Genomic DNA, 27,033 nt, shown 5'->3' on the forward strand with positions numbered 1-27,033 from the left:
ACCCTCTTATAATTTTATCAAACTCAGAGTCTAAAATAGCTCATCACTCAGTCACACTGTACTGAGCCAAATAACATTATCTCAGCTACTTATGCGTACAATACAATATAACTTAATGCATAATGTATAATCTATATAAACAGTGTTTTCCGCATGGCTTGTGAAATTTCAAACCAAGAGAGGATTTAGAAAAAGCGCATCATGTAAGAAGCAGCTGGGTTTATTTAAGAGCTAAATATACATATTTTTTAATATTTCATGAGACTTCAGCTATTAAGAGCTCAGCACAGAGTTGGCGAGTTTAAAGGAAGGGCAGATTCTGCTACAACTTTGAGATGAAGCCAGAATCCTCAATGCTCAACACTGAAAAGGGAAGTGATATCACTAACGCTCCCAAATGACCACACCAACGACGTGCCACGGCTTTCATGCAGCGCGACTAACGGCAGGGCTAATGAATAATGACATGGTTCTGCAAGCTCACTACTACAGATAGTTCTGAGACTGCCCTGGTTTTTCCTGATTCTAGTCTCTTTTTACATGTATTTACTCGTTTTAGATCTGTCACAACTACTCAATTAAACTCAACTGCTCTAATAAGAAAGGGACTGAACTTTGCACGATAACGCATGTTGTAAATGATCTTCTTGCTCTTCTTACAGTAGGAAACATCTGATTTATTGTCACATAAGGCTTGTATTGCTACTCTGGAATAATGTTTTCATTGCTGTCTTTTTAAAAGCTTGATTTTTAGCTTTTTGTCCAGGAAAGTGCTCTGGAATCTTTGTAAAGCTACACATACTTGGTAACTTTTAGGGTAAAGACACAAAAGAAAAACGACCTATTGTAACCATACCTACTGTCCTGGACATTTTCTGGTTTCTTCTTCTTCTGATGGCCTAACATTCTGACCACCTCCTTGTTTCTCCGCTCACTGTCCATCTTATCAGCTCCACTTACTGTATAGCTGCACTTTGTAGTTCTACAGTTACAGACTGTAGTCCATCTGCTTCTCTGATACTTTTGGTCAGCACCCCCATGGTCCCTCACAGAGCAGGTACTATTTGGGTGGTGGATCATTCTCAGCACTGCAGTGACCCTGACGTGGTGGAGGTGTGTTAGTGTGTGTTGTGGTGGTACGAGTGGATCAGACACAGCAGTGCTGCTGGAGGTTTTAAACACTGTGTCCACTCACTGTCCACTCTATTAGACACTCCTACCTCATCGGTCCACCTTGTAGATGTAATGTCAGAGACGAAAAAAAGTCAGAGCTCATCTGCTGCAGCACAGTTTGTGTTGGTCATCCTCTAGTCCTTCATCAGTGGTCGCAGGACGCTGCCCACAGCTGGATATTTTTGGTTGGTGGACTATTCTCAGTCCAGCAGTGACATTGAGGTGTTTAAAAACTCCAGCAGCACTGCTGTGTCTGATCTACTCAGACCAGCGCAACACACACTATGTCAGCGTTACTGCTGAGAATGACCCACCATCCAAATATCACCTGCTTTGTGAGGGTCCATGGGGGTCCTGACCACTGAAGAACAGGGTAACAGAGTATCAGACAAACAGATGGACTACAGTCTGAAACTGTAGAACTACAGAGTGGAGCTACACAGTAAGTGGACAATGAGTGTAGAAACAAGGAGGTGCTCATAATGTTATGCCTGATATCGTGACGGAAGGAGGAACTTCAGAAAACTACAACTCCTCTGGGGTGGATTTTAGGGGTCAGGATATTTGTGATTTTTTTTTCTTTGCTAGCCAGTAAATGCAGAAGGTAAATAGCTACCATTACTGCTTTAGGAACCCACATAATTCACTGTAGCAGTATCACTACATTAAACGTATATCATACATTACAATTTTGTTCCACGGCAGAAGCAAGAGGTGCACGAATGCTAGCTGGGTTGTATTTATTGGCCTGTAGATCAGTTCCAGGGCTTTGCACACATCCAAAAAGCAATTCACATCGCTATGGGGATTTCATTTATATTTAGCCTTTAATATAACTAGGCCATTAAAAACATATCCTTATTTACAATGGCGGCCTGGCAAGCGCCGCAAGACACTTCATCAGACTAACAGTAAAAGGCCATGGAAGCTTGGTTGTATTTATTTGCCTGTAGATCAGTTCCTGGGCTAACAGGCACGGCGCCGCAAGGATTTCCAGTGATTTGGGTGAATGCATTTTCATTTGTCGATCTTCAACCTCCTTAAGCAGCTCAGTTCATTGCCAAAGTAGCCAGTTTACTCAATTACTAGTCAAGTTACATGTTTGGTACTAAATATGTAAAGACAGGCCAGAAACTACAAAAGCTTTGTCCTGCCATTTTTTCCAGTATGCTAAGCTCTGTAAACAAGCAATAATTGTGCATTAAAACTTGTAATCTTAATATGACCAGGGGTGCCAACACTTTTGCACACCACTGTATGTCTATGTAGTAGTTTGCTTGGGAGTTGTTCGGTGTGAATGTCCACGTTGGTCACAGTAAAATGGGTCAGCAAGAAGAATCGGAGCTTCTCAAGTGCTGCTGTTCCCTATCAGCACATAAAAGAAGCTCTGCGCTGTCCTTATTGTTGGATGCACTGCAATCCTGACTGAGTGTTTGCACACATTCAGTCTGGAAATGCTTATCATTGATTTAATCTGAGTGACAGTAAAAGACCATTGTGAAGTATGTTCGGTAACATGTCCTATGAATGTCACGTTTTTAAACACATTCATAACATGTTATAGTGCATTCATAAGGCATTATAAATACGGTCATAAATATGTCTAAAAATGAATTATACTGAATTCAACTTTATAGCCAGGTGTATTGTACATTATGAATTGTTAACATAATGGATTGTCAGTAGTTTTAATAACATGTTATTCTTAGAAGTGCTTAATAGTGTTGTCATTGTTTGTTCTCTCACTGGTCCTAATGTCAAGTGCTAGAACCCTTCACTCTGTAACACCACACAGTACAGTAAGGCTGATTCCTGCTGGCGTTCTATTGGATATGCAGTGTTAAGTGAGTGCCAGGCTAACGGTGGTGAACATTTACAGTGGTGAACATTAACAGTGGTGAACATTAACAGTGGTGAACATTGACTTTCCCACATTGGGTGAAACACTGATGTTGCTCTAGTTTAAACTCTGACATTTGAAGCCTGTAATGAACTTTATTGTGTTTTAGTGTTTCAGTAAATCCTTCAGTAAATTCTTCAACTTGAAGCCTCAGTCTGAACCCTGGAGGAGGTTTTAGCCAATACGCTTCACTTTACTTAGAGAGGACTAATACAGCTTATGAGCTCTTATAACTTGTTATGAACAGGACTTATAATACATTACGCTAACAATTCATAATGCACAATAAGCATGGCTATAACATGTAATGCATTTTTATAAACAGCTATAGCCATGTTTATAATGCTTTATGAATGCATTATAACATGTTATGAATGTGTTTCTAGATGCTTCCAAACGTGACTTTCATAGAAAGCGTTACCTTATGATCCTCTTCATTTGTCTGCTTGCTCAAAACAGTACAACAATCAGAACCTCTGAATTCCCAGCTTTGTTAGACCACGATCGGCTCAAGAGAGACGCAGAGCCGTGCCAAGCAAAACGTCTAAACTAAAGATCAAACGGCCCGGCTAAAGGTTTGAGCCACAGGCGGTCTCCTTTCCTTTGGGTGACCTTGATTAATGGCCGGCCTGATGTCTGATTAAGACCCAAGTATAATCACGCAATTGGATTTTATGTGGTCGTGGAAAAGAGAATGGGTACTGAAGAGGCTGCTGAGGGGGAAGAGGGTCATAAATGTTTCAACGGTCAGCTCACAGAGAAAGAGATGAACGCAAAGGACGAAAGAGAGGGAGACAGAGTACGAAGGTTTGAGAATGAGCATTAGAACATGAGCTGAAAAGAATGGAGAAAAACCAGTTACTCATCAACGTTTGGAATGTGGAAGACTGTTATTAGACCGTTATTAGTAAATACCAAATGGCTGCGTAGCACAAATAAATAAATAAATAAATAAATACATTTTTTAAAAATGGGAAAAGGCTTAAGAGGTGGACTTATTTTTCCCACATCCCACATGGTCCACATGAGAGAAAAAAACCAAAACAGCTGAAGTGGCTAAACAGATTCAACTGGAATAATGAACGCCTGGACATTGCCATGGTCACTTCATTGGACAGTCTCGGCGTAACAGCCAGTATTTGGTATTGTTTAAGTTAATTCAGTTAAGCAAGATTACATTAAGTCACTAAGTTGTATGTCATTTCTAGTTAAGTGACTTTTTCTGTATTTAGCTACATGGCTCCACTGGACCGCTCTCTTATGGTAATGTGATTTGAACTGAGCAACGTCATGCTAGCCATCCAGTTTGAGCCCAATTAGTGTTTGCAAGCTGCTGCATGTGTAGACAGTTGGGTTGCACTTTATTTACCAACACCTCTGACTGCAGACTCATGGTTGGCTCTTGATGTAAAGTTATTGAGCAAACTGTAAAATTACGGTAAACTACTGCTTTCAGTCATTTACTGTACCATATATGTAAAATAACAATGTCATACTGCAACTTCAGAGCGACTTGTACCACGAGTTCACAGTAATAAGCTGTATTTAAAGTACTGATCTAAAACACAGTCAGATTTACATATGAATATTAACAGACTAATACAAATCTCAACAAAAAAAATGAATGCAAATTTGCATTTTACAGAATTTGCAACTTAGTTAAGCTCATATTTTGCACAAACATGGCAAAGTCCCCAGTTTCTAACTCTCAGTTACTGTCATATCCCACCACGCAGTGTGGAACAACTCAACGTCAAGTCAACCTCACAGTAATGTGCTATTATTACTGAAAATGTCTTAAGTGTTGTGTTGATTTCACAATAAAACAATGAAAACAGTATTTTACCCTGAAAATTTTGTGCTAAATAGTGCAACTATCCTGCGAACAATCAGCATGCATGTTGACTTCTCAATAAACATGCTAATGTTAGTGATACAAGAACATGACTTGCTTGGTTTGTGTTTGCAAACCTGTGGACACGCATGCTTTTGTATTGGAAACACTGAAAGCCGACAGCTGAGCCAGGCCGATATGACTGCGATTCAGTCCACCAGAGAAACGGTATGAACAAAGCGTAGCCATGAGTACAGCGGATCTGCCCTCCATGACCATCTTATCAATTATTTATCTGCCCTGTTCTCTTTGCTCTCTGAAGTAATCAGCCCTCTTTCCACTATAAAGAAACTCCTAGTCCAGTGTTGTACCTACACTTCCTTCCAGCCATATTCGTTGGTTTAAAGCTGCTCATTCATATGACCGGACAAAGAGGAGGTGCCTTGGGACACGGGTCAAGCATATGACCACTGGTGTATGAGTACTGGCGGAATTTGGAGAACTGGTCTAGCATTGAAATACCCGTGCTACACTTTCAAAAACAGAGGTGCCAAAATGTAAAATGTGAGGTCTTGAGATTCGGGAACTGACCGATTCAATCCCCAGCACAGTACATGACTGAGGTGTCCTTGAGCAGGACACCTAACCCCCAACTGCTTCCCTGGATAGGGCTGCCCACCGCTCTGGTGTGTATGTGGTGTTTCACTTCACGGATGGGTCAAATGCGGAGGTGAAATGTCCCCGTTGTGGGACTAATAAGTACCACTTAAACTTAAAATGTGATTTAGAAGAACCCAAAAATTGTTTCTTAATTTTTCAACATTTAAAAGTAGTGGTTCCCTCAGCCCTACACATTTTTGTGTTTTCCAGCTAAACAAACACCCACTTTAACTCAGGAAGGGCTTGTTAATTAAGAGCAGTTGGATCAGGTGAGTTGGGAACAGGGTAAACACTAAAGTGCTTCACAAACTGGGCCTCAGGGACTCCTGGATGTGCAACAATAGGGTTGGATCAACTGGGCTTCGCTGAGGCCCAGTTTGTGAGGAGTAGTCGTATATTGTAAAAAGACTATACAAAGAAAGTACCAAGAGTCTTACATAGTGTGAATTTGTCTATAATTAAAGCAATGACTCTCACTCATGGTTGTAAGGGCTCTTACAATGGGGCAGTCGTGGGCTGGAGGTTAGGGAACCAGCCCTGTGACTGGAAGGTTGCCGGTTTGATCCCCAGAGCCGACAGTACGTGATTGAGGTATCCTTGAGCAAGGCACCTAACCCCCACCTCCTTTCCAGGTGTTGTGGATGATGCTGCCCACCACTCTGGGCAAGTGTGTTTGCTACCCTCTAGTGTGTGTGTGCTCACTGGTGTGTATGTGGTGTTTCACTGCACGGATGGGTTAAATGTGGAGGTGAAATGTCCCTGTTGTGGGACTAATAAGGGTCTCTTTACACATTTTATGCCATATAAACCCCTGGTACTTGGAGGGGTGTTTTATTATTATAATATTTTATTATTTAATTCAGTTAAACTGTCCTTTCCCAGTTAAAATCCAGTATTTTGGGGTATGCATTCACTGGTTAATACCTACAACTTAGCAGGCTGTAAGAAAAAGCATTACTTTTATTTCACCCACCCACAGCTATTTGTTTTTGTAGAGGTATGATGTTTAAATGAATGCATTTCTGCTTCCTTCTAATACCCGTCAGCCTCATATTTTCAGTATATTGGTTATAAGGGGGTTGTTCACTGGTGCATAGCACCTTAAAGTGATGATCCTGGGTGATATCTGCACATGTGCCTTTGAGCAATGGATATCAGTCAGTCAGTCAGACCGTGAGTGACTCAATAAGAAACAGTGACTCTCATAGGCTGGATCGCTGGGTCACCTGGCAAAAAGACTGCAGGTTGTAAAAGAATTCTGGGCATCTGAAAACTGAATAATATTGTTGCTGCCATTAAAAAAAAAAAAAAAACTAAAACTAAAACTTTTTCTGTATTATTCCCTACATACACATGCACATGTGCCCATTTTCCTGAAGAATCCAAATGAAATGACATTCACTGACATTTTGTCCTGCACTCTGTTAATAATGAACTCTGAATGAATATATTTATGATTCAATTCTTTTAAATTCATTGCAAAGCTGTGGACTCTTGTACACGTCATTTGTCCAAATTGGCATAGGTAAAACAAAGAGAGCTGGATTTCATTGTGGTCACTGGTTAATGCCCAGAGATTCTTAATCCAGCCAAAGAGAGTCAAGAGCTTTGTCAACAGTCCAGTTCCTGATACATCTAAGCTAAGTCATTTTTGGAATAGAAGCAAATGTGGATTGAACCAGACATAAAAACGCTTTGAGAAGATCTTTAACCCTGAACCAGAGACCGCAATTTGCGGGCAAAACAGTAGGTCAATTCTAGCCTTCATGATTTCAGAAGGGTTTAAGGTACAAACATGATCTACATATCAAGACATTCAGCAAACCCAACCCTAACTATCAAGCATGACGTCATTGAGCTATGATGTCAGCACCAGTGAGTAATTTGGCTCGGAAATCACCTAAAATCCTGATATTATTGCTCTGCTGTTTGGCCTTCAAGACTCCACCCTCACTATCCAGAGTGATTTCATCCACCATCAGCCAGCAATCCAGCTCCAACATCACCCAAACCCACTCGCTACAGAACTACAGAACTCTGCTTTTAGCCTTCATAGTATAAACAAAGGGCTTTTAGTTTATATTGACTTTGAGTATTAAAAACCATCTGATATTCAATATGCAACTTAATGTATAATTAAAAAGCATCTTGCTGTGTTTCAGAGTTTTAGCACCGAGCCTGAATCCAAGGGGACAGAAAATCTATAAAAAACCACGGCTGCCTTATGATCATTGTTTATTTATACACATAATAACCAACAGAATGAATCACAATCAAAATTATTGCACTTTCAGCTCATAGACACTCCAGACTAACAGTTTCTGAAAACAGAACTACAACCGCACTTGTTTTCTAGATCTCTATAATAAAAAATACTACATTTATCAGGTTCTAGGTAAATGTTTGATCAGAAATGACCCAAATTCATAAACATAACACATTTCTGTTGCATTTACGTTTCAAACAATAGCATTTCTGAGTAGCCCAAGGTCTCCTGAAAACAACAACATGTGGCAAGTTTGACTGCCACATGTAAATACTTTATAATTACAATTGTAATTGACTAAAAATCCCCCCCCCACCCAAAAGAAAATCCCAAAATTCCCCCCAAAAAGTTTGTACGGGTAAATTAGCAACATCTCAATACTGTACATTCTTGAATATAATTTCTGCTACTTATTTGACTGTGAGTCTGAATTAGGATAAGAGTTAATTATGGCTTCTTTAGCCATCGATTGGAGATGCTGCCTTCTGCAAAACTCATTTTGCCTATTGTCGCTGCAACCAGACTCAAAATGAATCCCAAATCCCAAGTGGCTCTTTAAGCAAAGCAAGACCAAAACCTCTTTTGCTGCAAGGGCAAGACTAGCAAAGGGACATTAGAGGATATTTGGAGATGAAAGCCACTTTGATATCAAAACACAGCCAGCATTATCAAAAGGAGGAATATTCACAAAAGGTTTGAGGAGTTTGTGTAAAGTCTTAGAGGCGTGGAAACGATCCCAGCCAGTAAGGAACTTAAGAGAGTATGAAAAGTATGAGGTTTGTATACTTTTCTCCAGAAGCGACTGACTAGCACTCTCAGATCCAAGCAGGTTTGCAGTAGCTGCACTTTGTAGTTCTACAGTTACAGTTCTACTGCTCTGTGAGGGTCCATGGGGGTCCTGACCACTGAAGAACAGGGTAACAGAGTATCAGAGAAACAGATGGACTACAGTCTGTAACTGTAGAACTACAGAGTGCAGCTATACAATAAGTGGAGCTGATAAGATGGACAGTGAGCGCAGAAACGAGGAGGTGGTCATGATGTTCTGCCTGATCGTGTACATTATGAAACTTTTAAGGTGCGTGATTGTGCCGAGAGTCCACGGGGGACTGTAGAGTGATGTAGCCCCTGGCTCTGTGAACAGAGCTGTGAAGAGCTGGGAATTTTTTTCAGGGGTGGGGGAAAGGTCAGCCTCTCTGAAGTATGTGTTTTCTTGCCTGTGGGGCTCTAGATGGAAGTGGTAGAGGGGCTACAGAGAGGGCAGTAAATGGGTCATGTTTGCAACATCATTTCAAAACAAATGGCTGTTTGAGTGGGAGAGGGGTTTTCAGGAAAGCTTGTGGTACCAAAGCTTACACGGCTGGCAGTAATGGAGCCCCACTGACTGGCCACGTTTTTTAGAAACCCCTACCTTGTAGGTGCAGCTCGGTGGTACAGTCATTTGTGTAGCTCAGTTCTCTTGGTCCAAGCCAAATATGAAAATGTGCATTGCTATTTATTCATTTCTGGTGCTCTTAGCATCCACACTAACATCTCTGACAGCAAGGCAAGTTTAAAAAGTGCTACAGACCAAAAAGCCGCAACTAATTGGGCAGACTTTGGTGACAATAGCTGGGATAATATCCAACTTTTTGAGTCATGCTGTACTCTGGCTAAGCTGGGCTCAAGGCTTCTATGCTCCTCCTTCCGAACATCCAGTACACTGGAAACGTCCCCAGGTGTTCTAGCGCTACAGATGCAGGAGAGTCACTGCACTCATTATTATGTGCGGCTACAGATACAACTAAAAATAAAACACCCACCAGCACCAGTGATCACTGAAGGAACAGTCACCAGAAAACGCGCCACTCTTGGAGACCCCTGAACAAGTGCTGTGGTCCCACTTTATATTCTGTCTCTAATAACTGTGTAGCTACACGTTAACAACATATGTAACAACAATGTAACTACTAATGACTTAGCCACTGTTGCAGATGGATTCCAGACGTACACCATTTTCTCTCATGTAATTACACAAGGGTAATAACAAATATAATTACATTTGTAATGTAATAACACACATTAAGACATTAATTACACAGAATCTGCCAGCTTTTCTAACATTTAGCCGGCATTCATGTTGCTAGTGCTGTGACACTGTAACCAGTTTCAGCTTTAAACCAGTCTTTAATGGGACGAAAATGCCTTGTTGATGTGAGAGGTCAGAGGAGAATGGGCAGACTGGTTCCAGATGATAGAAAGGCAGCAGGAACTCAAAAAGCCAACCAGAATCTCTGAGGAACGTTTCCAACACCTTGTCGAAAGTCTGCCGTGAAGAATTAAGGCAGTTCTGAAGGCAAAAGGGGGTCCAACCTTTTACTAGAGAGGTGTACCTAATAAAGTGGCTGGTGAGTGTATCTATCTATCTATCTATCTGTATATATATATATATATATATAAAAACCAGAGAGTCAGCCACATATAGCCATGGCTTTCCCATAAACTTGTCTGTTTACAGGAGTTTACAGGAGTTGGTAGGTTGTACCTCATTAGGAAAGTTCACTGTCCACTGAGGGCATTTATAGTATAAAGGCTGAATTAAGACAGTGCCTTATAGTCCATACCATGATAGGCAGAAATATTCATCATTTTTGGCGTATTATTCAGCTGGTAATAAGATTGATTCACACAACCCATTAAGCAATAATTACTAAGAAACTAATGTGGTTAAAAGGGTTAAGACAGGACAATTAACAACTAACGTATATCGCTGTTGTTGGAGGAAAACCTCGTATCTCTAAAATGGTAACTTTACAGGAGAAGGAAAAAATTCACTTTACTTTTAATGTAAGTCAATGGAACCAGAATTTTTCCCAAGTCATTTTAGGCCGTTTCTTTTGATCCGTTCATCACGAAATTTACACACAGTGTAAAGGGTGAATGCTGTTTTCAAATCATGTCAAAAACTGAAAAAGCTCAAAAATGGGGATGCCAGGTTTTCTTCCGACAGCAGCGAAATGAAACCTAGCATGTAATATTTAGACTCAGTGCTCTATGTGTACAAAAGGCTCCTGAAATATGAAAAAGGACAAAGGAATGTGATTAAACAGTGGCGGCAGAGAATCTCTGTAACAACGCCTGGCCATTCTGAGGCTGTTGTAGTGAAACCAGTGGGTCGAATGATGGTACACAGCATGACTGCACTCTTTAATACTACAGGAGCTGCAGCAGGAGACGCAGACAGTCTGTCCACGGTGCTGAAAAACACACCAAACCACTCTGGTGTTCTCACTCAGCGAGCAAGAGACACCAGTCGGACTGATCCGATTTTAATGAAGAGTCACTGACTGTGACGTCATTAGCTGCTGCTGGCTAAATAAAGCCTCTCTGGACATTTTGGAAGTGGTAGATGGGCTACAGAGCTATCTGAGTAGGTGTAGTAGCTGTTTTCAGAAAAAGCTTGTGTTACAGTAATGGAACCACACTTAACGGCCAGTTTCTTAGAACCCGTACAGCTTGGTGGTATAGCTATAGTGCTTTGGTTTTCCTAGCTCGGTTCTCTTGGTCCAGATCAAATACGTTGTTGTTTTTCAGTTCTAGGTCGCTTAGTATTCACACGAACATCTTTGACAGCAAACCAGACTTTTAGGACATTTTGTTAATTGTAAAGTGTTGACCTGCTTGACCTGGTACCAAGCTGCGTGATATATAGAGATATTTTTGCTAAATCTTGAAGTTGCCATATGTCTTGCCTCATTTGACACCCCTGGAAATATAATACTTATATTCCGCTAACAATTATATTAATATTTATATGGAAATATAGCTATAGGCTATATAGACTAAGCAGCAGGGAACCCTCAGGACCTTCTACGCCTTGCGATTTCTGGAAAGTGTCATTTTTAGGTCATTTTTTCAATTGAAATGAACCATTATGTGTGTTGTATGTGTGGAATGAACCACAAATTGGTGGGAAAAAAAACAGTCCAGTGACAAAAAGCCTTCTGGAACTTCTAGATATGCCACTTTTAGCTTTAAATACAAGCAACTATAGTCTAACTAGGCTCCATAGGAAGGAAAAAGCTCTACACTGTTGGAAATAAAGGTTCTATGCAGGTACATTTTTCGTTTTTTAAGGTACAAACAGTGTAGATGTTCCCTCAAAGGTTCTACAGTGGGATTAAGGTCTGATTGTGAGGCTTAAATCAGGTTCTCCAGGTGAAAAGTTGGTATTTGTTCCTTTTCATAACCAAATGATTTAAAACAGAGCAGTAGAGTAAAAGCCTGGAGGCGAGGCGGGGTGTGTGGAGTCAGTCCAGCTTAGAACAGATCATTTCAGTGGATTATGGTTCAGTTATGTTCCCTGACTAAAGGCGCTGAGATGGACCCTTGGTTGTGACTGTTGCACCAGTGGTTCTTCGTTTGTATCCACACAATGAAAGCCTCAGTACAAGTGACATCATAGAGCCACCCCTTGTTCCTCATCCCTCCTCACGTACCACTGCAGAAGAGTTCTCTGACTCATCTGAATCATCTGCAAGCACACTCATCCTGTCATCAAGCAGCAGCCCAGAAAGGAAGCCATGGCCAACTGAATTCATGATTCCACACTTCTCTGTTGAAACAGAGATGCTTCTTGAAAGAGCCAGTGAAGCTTACAGAAAGGATGGCACACTGTTGACTCACCCAAGTATCAGGTCAGACATACTTGAAAAACTGGCACAGTCAATTTATACTTACACAGCCTATCCATCAGATTCTTTCCGTCGCTGAAGTGCTCGTCAAGGCGCACCCATGTTTGAAGGATCGAGGTAGTTTTTCAGGCCTTTATGAAAGGCAGACAAGCATTAAGTACAAAATGGGCAAAAAGCTCAGAGGCTTTGGTATTCCTGATGTTACATGCAATGCTCTGCAACATAAACACCCAAATGAAAGGAAGTCAGCAAAAAATGTTAAAAAGCCAAGAAGAGCAGAAGTCAATTATCTGCCACCCTATCCAGCTGGTGAAGATGAGCAGAGCTTGGAGAAAGAAAGGGACGAGCTAATCAGTGAGTCAAAGAAGAAAAACAATGAAAAGGTGATCAAGGAAACGATGAGCAAAGCATTTGCCCATAGATGACATGAAATTGTCAATCGTTGTCCAAGTGTTCAAGACTTCAAGGACAGATGGCCTGTCCTGTTTGACCCTTCTCAAGTGGGCTAACACAGTGTCTAAATGATTCACCCTAATTCCCATCTTAAATCTCAAAAATACTGGTAACCCTCCTCCCAGAAACTTGTTGGAGTTACGAATGCTTTGGTATTCATGTGTTTATTTCTTTTGTTTGCATTGGAACACGGCACGGTGGCGTGGTGGGTAGCGCTGTCGCCTCACAGCAAGGAAGGCCTGGGTTCGATTCCCCAGCCGGGTGATGAGGGTCCTCTCTGTGTGGAGTTTGCATGTTCTCCCCGTGCCTGCGTGGGTTTCCTCTGGGTTCTTTCTCTGGTTTCCTCCCACAGTCCAAAGACATGCAGTCAGGCCAAATTGAACATGCTACATTGCCCCTAGGTGTGACTGTCTGTGTCTGTCTGTCTGCCCTGCGATGGACTGGCGACCTGTCCAGGGTGTATCCTGCCTTCCGCCCGAAGACTGCTGGGATAGGCTCCGGCACCCCCCGCGACCATTTAAAGTGGTTGAGCGTGTGATTTCTGTATTGCCAGGACCTGTTACTTGCCACAAATACACATTAAAGAAGCATCACGATTGAAATCCAATTATTTCTTACAATTTTGAAAAGGTGCCAATAATTTTGTCCAGTCCATTTCTGGAGTTCTGTGTGGAATGACATCAGATTAGACTTTTTCTCAGCTTTTTGTGTTGCAAACAGAAGAAATAAATGTGAATACCAAAGCATTTGTAACTGCACCCCATTTCCGGGAGAAGTGGTGCGTTTTCTGAAAGAAGTGCAGGGGTGCCGATATTTTTGGCCATGACTGTCCTAGTTAAATATGCAAAGCAAAGAAAAGTGCTTGGCTTGGTTTCCTGATCAGATAAGATATATATTTACCCGTCTCATGTCTGGTTCCTGTAATGAATTGGCAATTTTATTGTCTGGAATGCCAAATGACTTCTGACACTTCTCATACTGTAATAACTAGTGTTTGATGATGCAGGACCCTGAAGGTTTAGAAGTGGACCAGCTCTTAATGGCACTTGTTTTGATGAGGAACATGGGAGCTTCTGCAGATGACAGCCCAAAGGACATTGGAATAGTTATTGAGGGGGTGCAGGTCATCACAGGACTGAAGGATATTGCCACGGCTTGTGCTGTCCTCTTTGGCTTGACCTACGTGTTAAACACACCTTCGAGGTATTCCGGAAACTTTTCTTGGAGATTGATGCTTTGAAACTTTCAAACAAAGTCCAGTCGCTCAAGAGCAAATTGCTGGCCTGAAACATAACTTTTCTTTAAGAAGGTCTGCATCCAGGGGCATACGATATTTAGCTTCTCAATAGCTAACTTTGCAGTATAGACATTAGTTCAAGTGTCAGTGAACTTTATTGTAATCTGTGGCAAGATTCATTACTGCCTGATGTTTTTTTTGCACTCTGTTTTAGAGCCAGTTCTTTTTTTTCTTTTTTTAGATGGTTGTGTTGGAGCCAATTTGGACAGGCTGGTACTGGTTGAGTTTTCCTTTTCTTGTGATTGATGCTCAGAAACTGTCCAGTCCATTGAGCAATTAACTGACTTGAAACAAGACCTTTTAAGAAGGCCTGCCTCCAGTGACATATACGCCGACCGGCCACTTCATTAAAACCACCTCGTTGTACAACATTCAGTGTCTAAGCTGAGTTTCAAAATTCTACAGGGACAGTTTAGACCTTAGTTTGAGTGCATCAGTGAACCTTATGTACTTTCATCTGTTTTAAGATTGATTACTGCCTTTAAGAAGGACTGCATCCACCAGAGGCATACATTATTTAGCTTCTCAAAAGCTACCTTTGCAGTATAGACACAAGTTCAAGTGTCAGTGAACTTACTGCCTTGTGTTTTTTGCACATAGAGGATGTTCTCTTTATTTCTTCGATGGTTGAGTTTTTCTTTTCTTGGAATTGATGCTCAGAAACTGCCACAGTCCAGTCTGAGCAATTTACTGACTTGAAACAAGGCAGTGTCCTTTTAAGAAGGTCTACATCCAGTGACCTATACACCGACTGACCACTTCTTTAAAACCACCTTGGTTTTGTGTGTTCAGAGTCAAAGCTGAGCATCACAGTTTAGACATTAGTTTGAGTGTGTCAGTGAACCTTGTATAATTTGGTCATTTTGCCAGATAGCTTTTGTTGTTCTCTCTGTTTTGGGCTTTCCTGGAGACTGAAAAAAATATGTTGGACATTACTGTTTAAGTGACTGGGAACAAAAAAAAAAAGATTTCACATAGCACAGCTTGAGTCAGTAAAAAATAACTATTTTAATAATGTTAGCAGTGACAGTGGTTTAATAAAGTGGTTTTCTATGAGCTTTTTTTCATGATTTCCATTTACACGTATTTATACTGAAAGGTTGAATTTAAATATAATTGTTTAATTTAAATGATCTTAACAAGCATGGTCATATTTCATTAATAATATTGCTTATAATCTGTTGCCTTAATTTTATTGAGTAAACATGGCTAATTGTGCTGTATAATCAACATCATTTTATTAGTACTATTTCTTGTTCACACTTTGAATCCACTCAGTATTTATGTGTAGTTTGAAATTATTTCATATATTGTATTTACTTATACTCAAATTAAATAAACCATTTTAAAGTGTTAAATTTAGTTGGTTTTCACTCAAAACCAAGCCTATTAATATTACTTAATAGTATTGCTAGTAATCTGTTGCCTCAGTTTTATTGAGTAAATATAGGGTAACATTTTTTACAGTGTACCTTAAACTGTTCTTAAGTTATGAAAGTTAGAAGTGACCCACCGTTTGGCCTGCCATCGCAGGTTCATTTTGGTGAAAGTTGTATATTTATTTGTTGATCAGACCAAATCATGTCAGGACACCTCCAGAAACGTCGTGGAGAACAGCTGAGCTTGCTCTCAGAATAGTACCTCCTGTGTTATTTTAAGTTACTGCTGTTTCCATTCCTCCAGCACAAAACTTTTTTGTAAGTAGTTTTAAGTGTGACATTTAAAAACCCAATCTCTGCTTCCAAAGCTCATCTCTGTAGGAAAATCTGTCCATTAGAAAAGCCTCCTGTGCTTTGGTGTCAGCGTCACCATGAAGCTTTAACTGTCGGGGCGACAGCCTCAAGCAGAGGTGAGGGGAATATAAACGTGGCTTCTCAAAGAGCAGCTAGTGTTTCTAGACTTGGCAAGAGCATCAAGAGCAGCCAACTCAGGTCCCACCAATGATAATGAGTTTCTAGTGTGGAACCCTTTACTTGTCTGACTGATAAAGAAGACCTTAAAAGAGAAAACCTTTCTATTTCAAACTTCCTTTTGCTGAATTTGTGCACAGATGAACCTGTCGATGATTGAATAAATGAGCGGCTGACTGAATTATTCCATAAATAAATGTAGTGACCTCTGTATAATAAACCACGAGCAAAATGAGCTGTAAAAAACATTCATTTTGCTCTTTCGTTCAAAATATCAGCAAAACTCAAACCATTACTTGAGCTATGACTTAAAGAATAATCTAAATCTTATCATGAATGTAATAACTATTTTTCCTAAATCTATTTCTTCCACAGCTGTTGGCACTGCTAAAAATTCTTAAGCGTGAAATCCAACTGAAGTATGTTTCCATTCATATTTTACGCTTTAATGTCCATCTGAGTGATTAGGAGCACTTAAATGGTCAGCCGTGACTTCCTGATTCACTGGGGGATATATATGAGATGAAATACAGGCCAAATTCCCTCGGCCATCCATCATTATGAGAAAGGCCAAAGAATACAACGATGAGGTATGACGATCTGCACAAATCAGGATACAACTAATGGTCAAATAAGGGTCGAGAATGCCCATTCTCACTATCAGGCAATAAGTAAGAAGCTTAAAACAACTGGAGATGTGAAAAACCTGCCCACAAAGAAGATGTATACTTATACTGACCCCAAGTAGAAACCTGACTGCCACATCCAGGAAGCTTAAACCAGGGCATAGTTTGGATCTTCCAGCAGGACAATGATCCTAAGCTCACCTCAAAACCAGCAGGAAAATGGTTCACTGACCACAGAACTAAGGTTTTGCCATTTCCACCCCAGTCCCCAGACCTATATCCCACACTGTTAGAAATAAAGGTACTATGTAGGTACATTTTTCGTTTATCAAGGAACAAACAATGTAAACGTTCCCTCAAAGGTACAGCGGTGGTTTTAAGGTCCAACTTTAAATAAGCTTATCTTAGTGGATAAACTCTTATTCATAACCTAATGATTTTAAAACAGAACAACAGAATAAAAAGCCTGGAGACGAGTAAAACTTTAGAGAATTATGGTACAATTATGTTCCCAGACTAAAGGCACTGAGATGTACCCTTAAGAGTACCACCGCAGTGACAAGTGGGCTTACAGCCCCAGTGACAGTTTCAAACCTTTATTTCTGAGAGTGCATAGGAAACATGAGGGATTAGGGATCAGGGAAAAGGACAGTCCACAGTGTGGACCTCGGAACCTGAAGGATCTGGAGAGGTTCTATATGGAGGAATGGTCTCAGATCTTTTACCATGTGTTCTCCAGTCTTTGTAAAAGAAGACTCAGAGCTGTTATCTTTACAGCGAGAAGCTACAGAGTATTAAATGAAAGGGTGCCAAAAACTGAGATTGAAACATTACATTAACCAAAGTATAGTTTCTCATCCCTCTCCCACCACCCACACCTATTAATCAAAAAAAGCAGCCTGCTTAGAGAGCCTCTTTGATCACACCGTTCACTCAGCATGACGCGGTACTCCTATCTCCTATTCAGATTGGGTTTGAGCACTGCATGAAGATAGGTCTGCACTTCCACAGATTCCCACAGGACCCGACACAACATCTGAGCACGGGACTAATTTTCAATGTTGCTTGCGGCGGCGGGTGGAAATCAGATCCCTTCATGCAGGAACGGGCGGAAGCACGAACATATAGAAATCCCACAAATTAATGAATAGCCTAAATAAAGTAGACACACACACATCTACACAAGTCTTGCTGTGCCTTGTGAAGTGGCAGAGTCCCAGATGCCACACTGAAGTGTGCAGTGTTGAGAGAATAGACCCGGTGCAGACTTTTTCAGAGTGGCGCTAAATACAGTAAAAAAAAGCCATAAAAATAAGTGAAAATTCAAACTGAAAATGAGTGAATATTTGCAAAAAACAATAAAGTTTATCCGTTTGAACGTTAAATATCTCGTCTTTGTAGTGTATTCAATTGAATATAGGTTGAAAAGGATTTGCAAATCATCTTATTCTGTTTTTATTTATGTTTTACACAACGTCCCAACTTCATTGGAATTGGGGTTGTAGTTAAACGTTCTGTACTCCCGGCTGGTCCACCAGGTTTGAAACTTTTTTATAATCAGACATCAGAACGCTGTCCAGAATAAACAAATACACCATAAATAGCATTTTTGTTGAGCAGAGTGACTTAAGTGACCATTTATACATTTGAAAATTGGAGGGTCTTCATTCCGATGGCCACAGCTGCCCAGCAAAACACGAGAAATACCCACTCTGTGGTTCAATTCCTGCTCTGTGTTTACTGGGAATAAATGGCGTTTGGTGAAGTTACTCACAGTGACCCTGATGGCCATGACAGCCGTGTTATTTTAGCAGAGAATAATGTATTTGTGAATAGACTGTGTCAGATATCGGATGTGAACAGGACTGCATGGGCAGAGGCGGGACAAATCGTTTCGGCTACGGGTGGGAGTGGGGTGAAATCTAACAGGAGTGGGTGGGAGCAGGACTCAAAAAGCAGTCCCATGCAGACCTCTAGTGTGAAGCACTTCCATCCTCAACCAGCCCCTGTTTGCTGAAATTCGCTCAGCATATCTAAGCTGTAAATCGGTTTCACATGAAAATAAGCACCAAATATAGTGGATAAGTCAAGACTCAAAAGTATCTAGAGCAGTGAATGTGCCTCAACTATGTATCACATCATCTTGTCCAAGCCAGCCAAAACATCAATCGTGCTTTCTGATACTGCAACAAGTGTACACACAGTAAACATACATACCATCCACGTTATTAGAAACTCCTACTTTGTACTTCTGCCCAATGACCACTTCCACACAACTCCACCTACATTACAGCACTGTGAAAAAGCCCGAGATCACCATTTATTTATCCAATTTCTAGGCTAAATCACAATTATTCCTCAGCTTAGAAACTGTACAAAGATACAGGCACTCTGGGGTGGTCAGTCCATTTTCAGCTCCTTTGTTTGTCTCCTTTTCTCAATGAGGGCTTCTTTATAGCTACACATCCTTTCAGACCCATAGCGCTGAGTCATCTTCTCACAGTGGAAGGATGGACAGAAACACCTGTGGATGTTTTCAGATCGGAAGCAGCTTGATTTTCTCCTCCCTCTGAAAGAGGAAAGCTGTAAGTGCTGTTTATCTGATGGGGTCAGTTTTGGTGCCTACCAGGTCTTCCAGGTGGTTGTTAGGAGGCTTTCTCTGTAGCTTTTAATCACTTTTTGAACTACAGTTTTGGAAACTTCCATTTCTTTAGTTCTTTTCCTTTGACTTTTCCCTTCAATATGCAATTGGATTATGTTAAGTCGTATATGTGGATGGATAATTTGTACTCAATGTCAGTTTTGACTTTAAATACAAAAATGAAGGGTGGTCTCTGACTTTTGCACAGTATTGTAAGGTAGGTGGGGTTCATAAAGAGGTCACTGAGTGAAAGTACAAGGTACGAATTTGACCTAGTACTGTACAATTACAGGGGGGCCCCGCCCCCAAACCACTCATCACTGGTCAGCTTTTGACCACACGGTTGCTGTTGATGGGATACTACTTGGGTGGTTTACCATTCTCAGCATGGCAGTGACACTAACATGATAGTGTCATGACAGCGTGTGGCACTGGGGTTACAGAGGTCGATGTCACTACCCAAAAACACTGAAGTCATGCATGGCTCTGTGGTCAGAAACAGACCAGTGATGAAAAGCCAGACGAAGGCTAGGCCAAACTGTGCATGGCAATACATGGATAACCCGAGTGCACATCAACAAGGTGGACAGTTTTCAAGTTGCCAGTAAGCATATAAAGAAGAAATCTGCCTTCCAGGGCTGTTTAATAAACCCACCATATGGCTAACTGTTGTGGTAATGGTCCTGCAGCTAATGGAAATTCTGATGGCTTCTTTTTTTGAAAATGATAATGCTGCAATTAGCAGCACAAGCCAGGACATAAACAAGAAGAAGTGGTTGAATGTGAGGCTCAAAGTGAAAGGATGTGCATTGTTATAAGTGTTTGCAAGGAGGGAAAAATGTTGATTCAGTTTGTGCACATCTGGCTTTTTAGTTTAGTCTAATAACTGTAGTTACATATTAATGATATATGTAGCCACTATGACAATGCACTGGTGATGTATTCACTGTCACAGATGAACTATAGTGGTATAGATTATGTAAATATATGTGTCTCAACTTCAGTTTTTACTCATGTAATTACACAAATGTATCTTGAAAGGTGTAAGAGTATATTTTCTCTAATTTAATAACATATAATAGGCTGAACTGCTGTAATATAACAGTAATAACATATCATAGGGTGAACTGCTGTAATATAACAGTAATAACATATCATAGGGTGAACTGCTGTCCTATAACAGTAATAACATATCATAGGGTGAACTGCTGTCCTATAACAGTAATAACATATCATAGGGTGAACTGCTGTACTATAACAGAAATAACATATCATAGGGTGAACTGCTGTCCTATAACAGTAATAACATATCATAGGGTGAACTGCTGTCCTATAACAGTAATAACATATCATAGGGTGAGCTGCTGTACTATAACAGTAATAACATATCATAGGGTGAACCGCTGTAATATAACAGTAATAACATATCATAGGGTGAACCGCTGTCCTATAACAGTAATAACATATCATAGGGTGAACTGCTGTCCTATAACAGTAATAACATATCATAGGGTGAACTGCTGTCCTATAACAGTAATAACATATCATAGGGTGAGCTGCTATACTATAACAGTAATAACATATCATAGGGTGAACTGCTGTCCTATAACAGTAATAACATATCATAGGGTGAACTGCTGTCCTATAACAGTAATAACATATCATAGGGTGAGCTGCTATACTATAACAGTAATAACATATCATAGGGTGAACTGCTGTCCTATAACAGTAATAACATATCACAGGGTGAACTGCTGTACTATAACAGTAATAACATATCATAGGGTGAACTGCTGTCCTATAACAGTAATAACATATACCAGGGTGAACTGCTGTACTATAACAGTAATAAAATATCATAGGGTGAACTGCTGTACTATAACAGTAATAACATATCATAGGGTGAACTGCTGTACTATAACAGTAATAACATATCATAGGGTGAACTGCTGTACTATAACAGAAATAACATATCATAGGGTGAGCTGCTGTACTATAACAGTAATAACATATCAAGGGGTGAGCTAATGTCCTATAACAGTAATAACATATCAAGGGGTGAGCTAATGTCCTATAACAGTAATAACATATCATAGGGTGAACTGCTGTACTATAACAGTAATAACATATCATAGGATGAGCTGCTGTCCTATAACAGTAATAACATATCATAGGGTGAACTGCTGTACTATAACAGTAATAACATATCATAGGGTGAACTGCTGTACTATAACAGTAATAACATATCATAGGGTGAACTGCTGTCCTATAACAGTAATAACATATCATAGGGTGAGCTGCTATACTATAACAGTAATAACATATCATAGGGTGAACTGCTGTCCTATAACAGTAATAACATATCACAGGGTGAACTGCTGTACTATAACAGTAATAACATATCATAGGGTGAACTGCTGTCCTATAACAGTAATAACATATACCAGGGTGAACTGCTGTACTATAACAGTAATAAAATATCATAGGGTGAACTGCTGTACTATAACAGTAATAACATATCATAGGGTGAACTGCTGTACTATAACAGTAATAACATATCATAGGGTGAACTGCTGTACTATAACAGAAATAACATATCATAGGGTGAACTGCTGTACTATAACAGAAATAACATATCATAGGGTGAGCTGCTGTACTATAACAGTAATAACATATCAAGGGGTGAGCTAATGTTCTATAACAGTAATAACATATCAAGGGGTGAGCTAATGTCCTATAACAGTAATAACTTATCATAGGGTGAACTGCTGTACTATAACAGTAATAACATATCATAGGATGAGCTGCTGTCCTATAACAGTAATAACATATCATAGGGTGAACTGCTGTACTATAACAGTAATAACATATCATAGGGTGAACTGCTGTACTATAACAGAAATAACATATCATAGGGTGAACTGCTGTACTATAACAGTAATAACATATCAAGGGGTGAGCTAATGTCCTATAACAGTAATAACATATCATAGGGTGAACTGCTGTACTATAACAGTAATAACATATCATAGGATGAGCTGCTGTCCTATAACAGTAATAACATATCATAGGGTGAACTGCTGTACTATAACAGTAATAACATATCATAGGGTGAACTGCTGTACTATAACAGTAATAACATATCATAGGGTGAACTGCTGTACTATAACAGTAATAACATATCAAGGGTTGAACTGCTGTACTATAACAGTAATAACATATCATAGGGTGAACTGCTGTAATATAACAGTAATAACATATCATAGGGTGAACTGCTGTCCTATAACAGTAATAACATATCATAGGGTGAACTGCTGTCCTATAACAGTAATAACATATCATAGGGTGAATTGCTGTAATATAACAGTAATAACATATCATAGGGTGAACTGCTGTCCTATAACAGTAATAACATATCATAGGGTGAACTGCTGTACTATAACAGTAATAACATATCATAGGGTGAACTGCTGTCCTATAACAGTAATAACATATCATAGGGTGAACTGCTGTCCTATAACAGTAATAACATATCATAGGGTGAATTGCTGTACTATAACAGTAATAACATATCATAGGGTGAACTGCTGTACTATAACAGTAATAACATATCAAGGGTTGAACTGCTGTACTATAACAGTAATAACATATCATAGGGTGAACTGCTGTAATATAACAGTAATAACATATCATAGGGTGAACTGCTGTCCTATAACAGTAATAACATATCATAGGGTGAACTGCTGTACTATAACAGTAATAACATATCATAGGATGAGCTGCTGTCCTATAACAGTAATAACATATCATAGGGTGAACTGCTGTACTATAACAGTAATAACATATCATAGGGTGAACTGCTGTCCTATAACAGTAATAACATACCATAGGGTGAATTGCTGTCCTATAACAGTAATAACATATCATAGGGTGAACTGCTGTCCTATAACAGTAATAACATATCATAGGGTGAATTGCTGTCCTATAACAGTAATAACATATCATAGGGTGAATTGCTGTCCTATAACAGTAATAACATATCATAGGGTGAATTGCTGTCCTATAACAGTAATAACATATCATAGGGTGAACTGCTGTCCTATAACAGTAATAACATACCATAGGGTGACATGGCAACCAAGTTCTAGCTTTAAAGCTTCCTCTACTGTGCAAGTGCCGTCATATTACAGAACAGGCTAAAACCAGAACTTTGGTTACCATATCACAGCACAAGCACACTACTGCAGCCAGCTGTTGCCATTTCCTTCAGAGGCACAATGTAGTACTATAACCATCTGTACCAAGCAATATATATCATCTGCACTTAGACTGTTGTTGCATATATTGTTAACTAAATAACTAAACAACAACTAAACAACAACTAAAGATACTCAATACAAAGTGAGACGAAAAATGTCTTCTTGCTTTCAGATTGTTTTCATCCCATCAATGAGATACTCAAGTTTATAAGGAGAAGTACAACTAACTACTTTAAACCTCAGGTTTACCTAAGCCAGTTCCCTAACCTCCAGCCCACACCTGCCCATGTAATTAGGCTAAAGTTTTTCGTAGGGCTATCTTGCTTTATTTTCAGGAGGTTGAGCATGTAGTTGGTGAAAATCCCAGGCTTACTGCACACTAATGCTTCTTATTTAGTTACGAGACTGCAACGTAAACAGAGTGAGCTATTCTTAGCCTAAGTGTGTAATAATACTATGGGCCTGCCGTTAGATTTCCTCCCATTGTTCACAGATTTATTAGGGTTATCTTACACACTATGAGGAGGATGAGACTGCGGGCAGCTTAGTAAGGCTAGGACATTTAGCAGGTTTTTTAGAGTAAGGTTTTTTTAGAGTAAGGTTGATTACAGTTGTTTGGGATTAATTTCATAGCTGGACATACTTCAGAAATTTGATGTTTGTACATGGTTAGATTTTAGGGTTTAACCATAAACCATAACCACAAACCCTATTGTCCTTTCAACGGAGAATCTCTATCCAGAAAGGTGTAAGACTGTCCAGGACAGGACTGTGTAAACCCTATCAGGTCAATCTTCCCTCAGCCAGAGTGTTGATATGCCTTAATTTGAGGAAGTTGTGGATGTGATTGGTTAGGTTTCAGGTTAAGTTTTAAAGTTTAAGTATTAATGTAGATCTGGCTCACATGCGGATGTTAAGGTTGTTGTTAATGTAGGGCAGTTGTGCTTAACCCTGGTCCACCAAAGTTCAGATGCTCCTGAAGTCCTTCATTACCTGGATTAAAGGTGTACGATTAGAGTTGGAGCTAAATGTGCAGGGTAGCTTTTCTCCAGGACCAGGACTGGCCTCCCTTGGTCTAGGACTTAGGTGAGTGTTTGAGCTAAAAGTTGAATGCAGTCTAAATCACTTTTGGATTGGATAGGTTTAAGATTTAGAAGTTAGAGTTATCGTTAGAGAATTGAGGATTAAGGAAAATCAGGTTGCAATTGACCAAATTTGGGATTGGTATAGAGTTGAGGGTAAATGCTGGTCTACATTACTTTGATAATGTTAAGCTTGGAATTGGTTTGGTTGAGAGTTAGAATGAAAAGTTATCCAGGTCTGAATCACGTTGAGGAATCTGAGGCTGTGATTTCTCAGGTTTGAGGTTTTGGATTTAGGATTAGGGATTAACATGAGTTGAACCCCTTAAAATCCCAAATTACATACTAAGTCTTATTATTTAGTAACATCTTAGCTTAAAGTGTGTAATAATACTGTATAAAAATATTTAATGTTTGTAATAATACCGTTGTCAGGCCCTGGCTATTCCAGGGCATAACGCACCTTAAGAAAGTTGAGGTTGCGGTTGCGCTCGATGCTGGTGATCTCCAAGTTGCCCATCACCACCTCACAGTTCTCGTAGAACTTGCGCAGAGTGTGGTACTGCTGGTCCAGGTCCGACAGGGTGCTGAGCTTGTTATCAGTGCCAGGACAGACTGCAAAACAGAGACAGGTATTGGTGAATTTTGTTTACACGCAGAAAAACTGACTACAAATAAAGAGATAGGAATGTTATTCAGTGCGTCTTGAGTTCAAGTGACTTCTGGCCTGCTTTCCTAGAGTCCTACAGGCTGATTTGCAAGCATGTTAGTCAGATAATACAAGAAAAAGTGCTGACTGATGGAGCTACCACTGATAAAACCTTTCACCATCGCTAGCATGCAAACACAAAACATCATCTTTAAAACCGGAATGCCGGTAATATTGTTAGAGTTTATGAATTGCTTTCCAGGTCGAGGACAAGGTAATGGGTCTTTGGGTCATAGACAGACAAAGACCAGTACTTTTCTGCCCCAATATGGGTGGCAGACTTGAAATAAGTAATTAAACACACCTCTTTCCATCCATCAGACAACTTCCCTTCGGACAGGAGAGACAATCTGCTTTTCAAGCTGCCCAACTGAAGCAAAACATCAGTGCGAGTACTTTTATAAGTGCCAAGGTGCCAAGATGCCAAGATATGTTCCATCTTAACATCTTAGCCCACATATATACTATAGTGTGGGTGGGTGTAAATGAGAGGTAACACTATATTTGAAGCCTATCTACAACACTTGAGCATCAATGAACTACTCATCTTAGCATTTATGTTCATGAATGACATTGTAGGACCCAAGAGGCCTTGTTCCATTTATAACGTGTAGAATTTATGAGGCACAGGCCTAGTTAAGACTGCCACTGCGTCATTTCTATTAAATATGCCAAACTAAAACAAAAAAAGGATCAGGAAAATACATCATTAAAGGGTATGAGAACCTTCCAGAGTTGATAAATGGGGTTCTTCACTAAACATGTGCCTCACAGGTTCCGTAACGGGCAGATGTTGCTTCATAATGGTGTTATAAATGGAACAAGTGTTGGTCACGTTTGTTTAAGGGCCTACATGCCAATACAATGTCATTCCTTTCATTAAAGCGTTTACTTTCGTTTTCATTTTGGTGAATACTGACATCAGCTCTTCATAAATACTCAAGTATTCATTTTTAAACACGTTATTCAATGCTTATGCAGGTGTTACAAAGTCTGGGTCGTTCTACAGGAACGTCCACTTTTGTGTCCCTAGCGTTTACAGACATATCGCACTTGAAAAAACATGTTAGGGTTACAATTTATTTCTATTTTAAAATAAAACAATGTTTGTTTGAACAATTACACCTTCTTAAACCGTCAGTTTAGCAATATTGTTTTTTTAAATCAATTGTCGAGAATTCCAGGCACCACAGAAGAGCTCGTCCCCACTGTCATGTGGAAAGGCTGAGGCAATATTTTGAGGTTTAAAAAAAACATTTTTTTCTGCTATTTTAACTGCAATAATCTACACATGACTGTGAAATATATGACTTAAATGACAAAGAAACAAAATGCCAAATAAAATATATAATGAAAGCTGTGGTCCCCAGGAGTCATGTCACTGGCGTTACCGCATAAAAGTCACACTGATGACATCACTCGACGTAATTTCACCTGTTTTCTGAGGATCTATGAGGAAAAGCACATGGTGAGTCCACTGCGTCTTTCAGTTCTCAGATATATTCTCATGTAGCTCCTGATTTCATATGAAGCTTTTAGCTGACGTCACC

At 39.8% G+C, this 27,033-nt stretch overlaps 1 protein-coding gene across 2 annotated transcripts in view; it reads right to left on the reverse strand.

The window, feature by feature from the left end:
- The window catches only part of LOC108441681 (receptor tyrosine-protein kinase erbB-4-like), a 249,159-nt gene that overhangs the window by 98,974 nt on the left and 123,152 nt on the right, over positions 1–27,033 (reverse strand). For both annotated transcript variants that reach the window (XM_017721334.2, XM_037543609.1), the window contains exon 2: positions 25,238–25,389. In XM_017721334.2, the coding sequence (XP_017576823.1) occupies positions 25,238–25,389 (152 nt within the window). The remainder of the gene's footprint in view (positions 1–25,237; positions 25,390–27,033) is intronic.

Source organism: Pygocentrus nattereri, chromosome 12, assembly GCF_015220715.1.
Source record: "Pygocentrus nattereri isolate fPygNat1 chromosome 12, fPygNat1.pri, whole genome shotgun sequence".
Classification (NCBI taxonomy): Eukaryota; Metazoa; Chordata; class Actinopteri; order Characiformes; family Serrasalmidae; genus Pygocentrus; species Pygocentrus nattereri.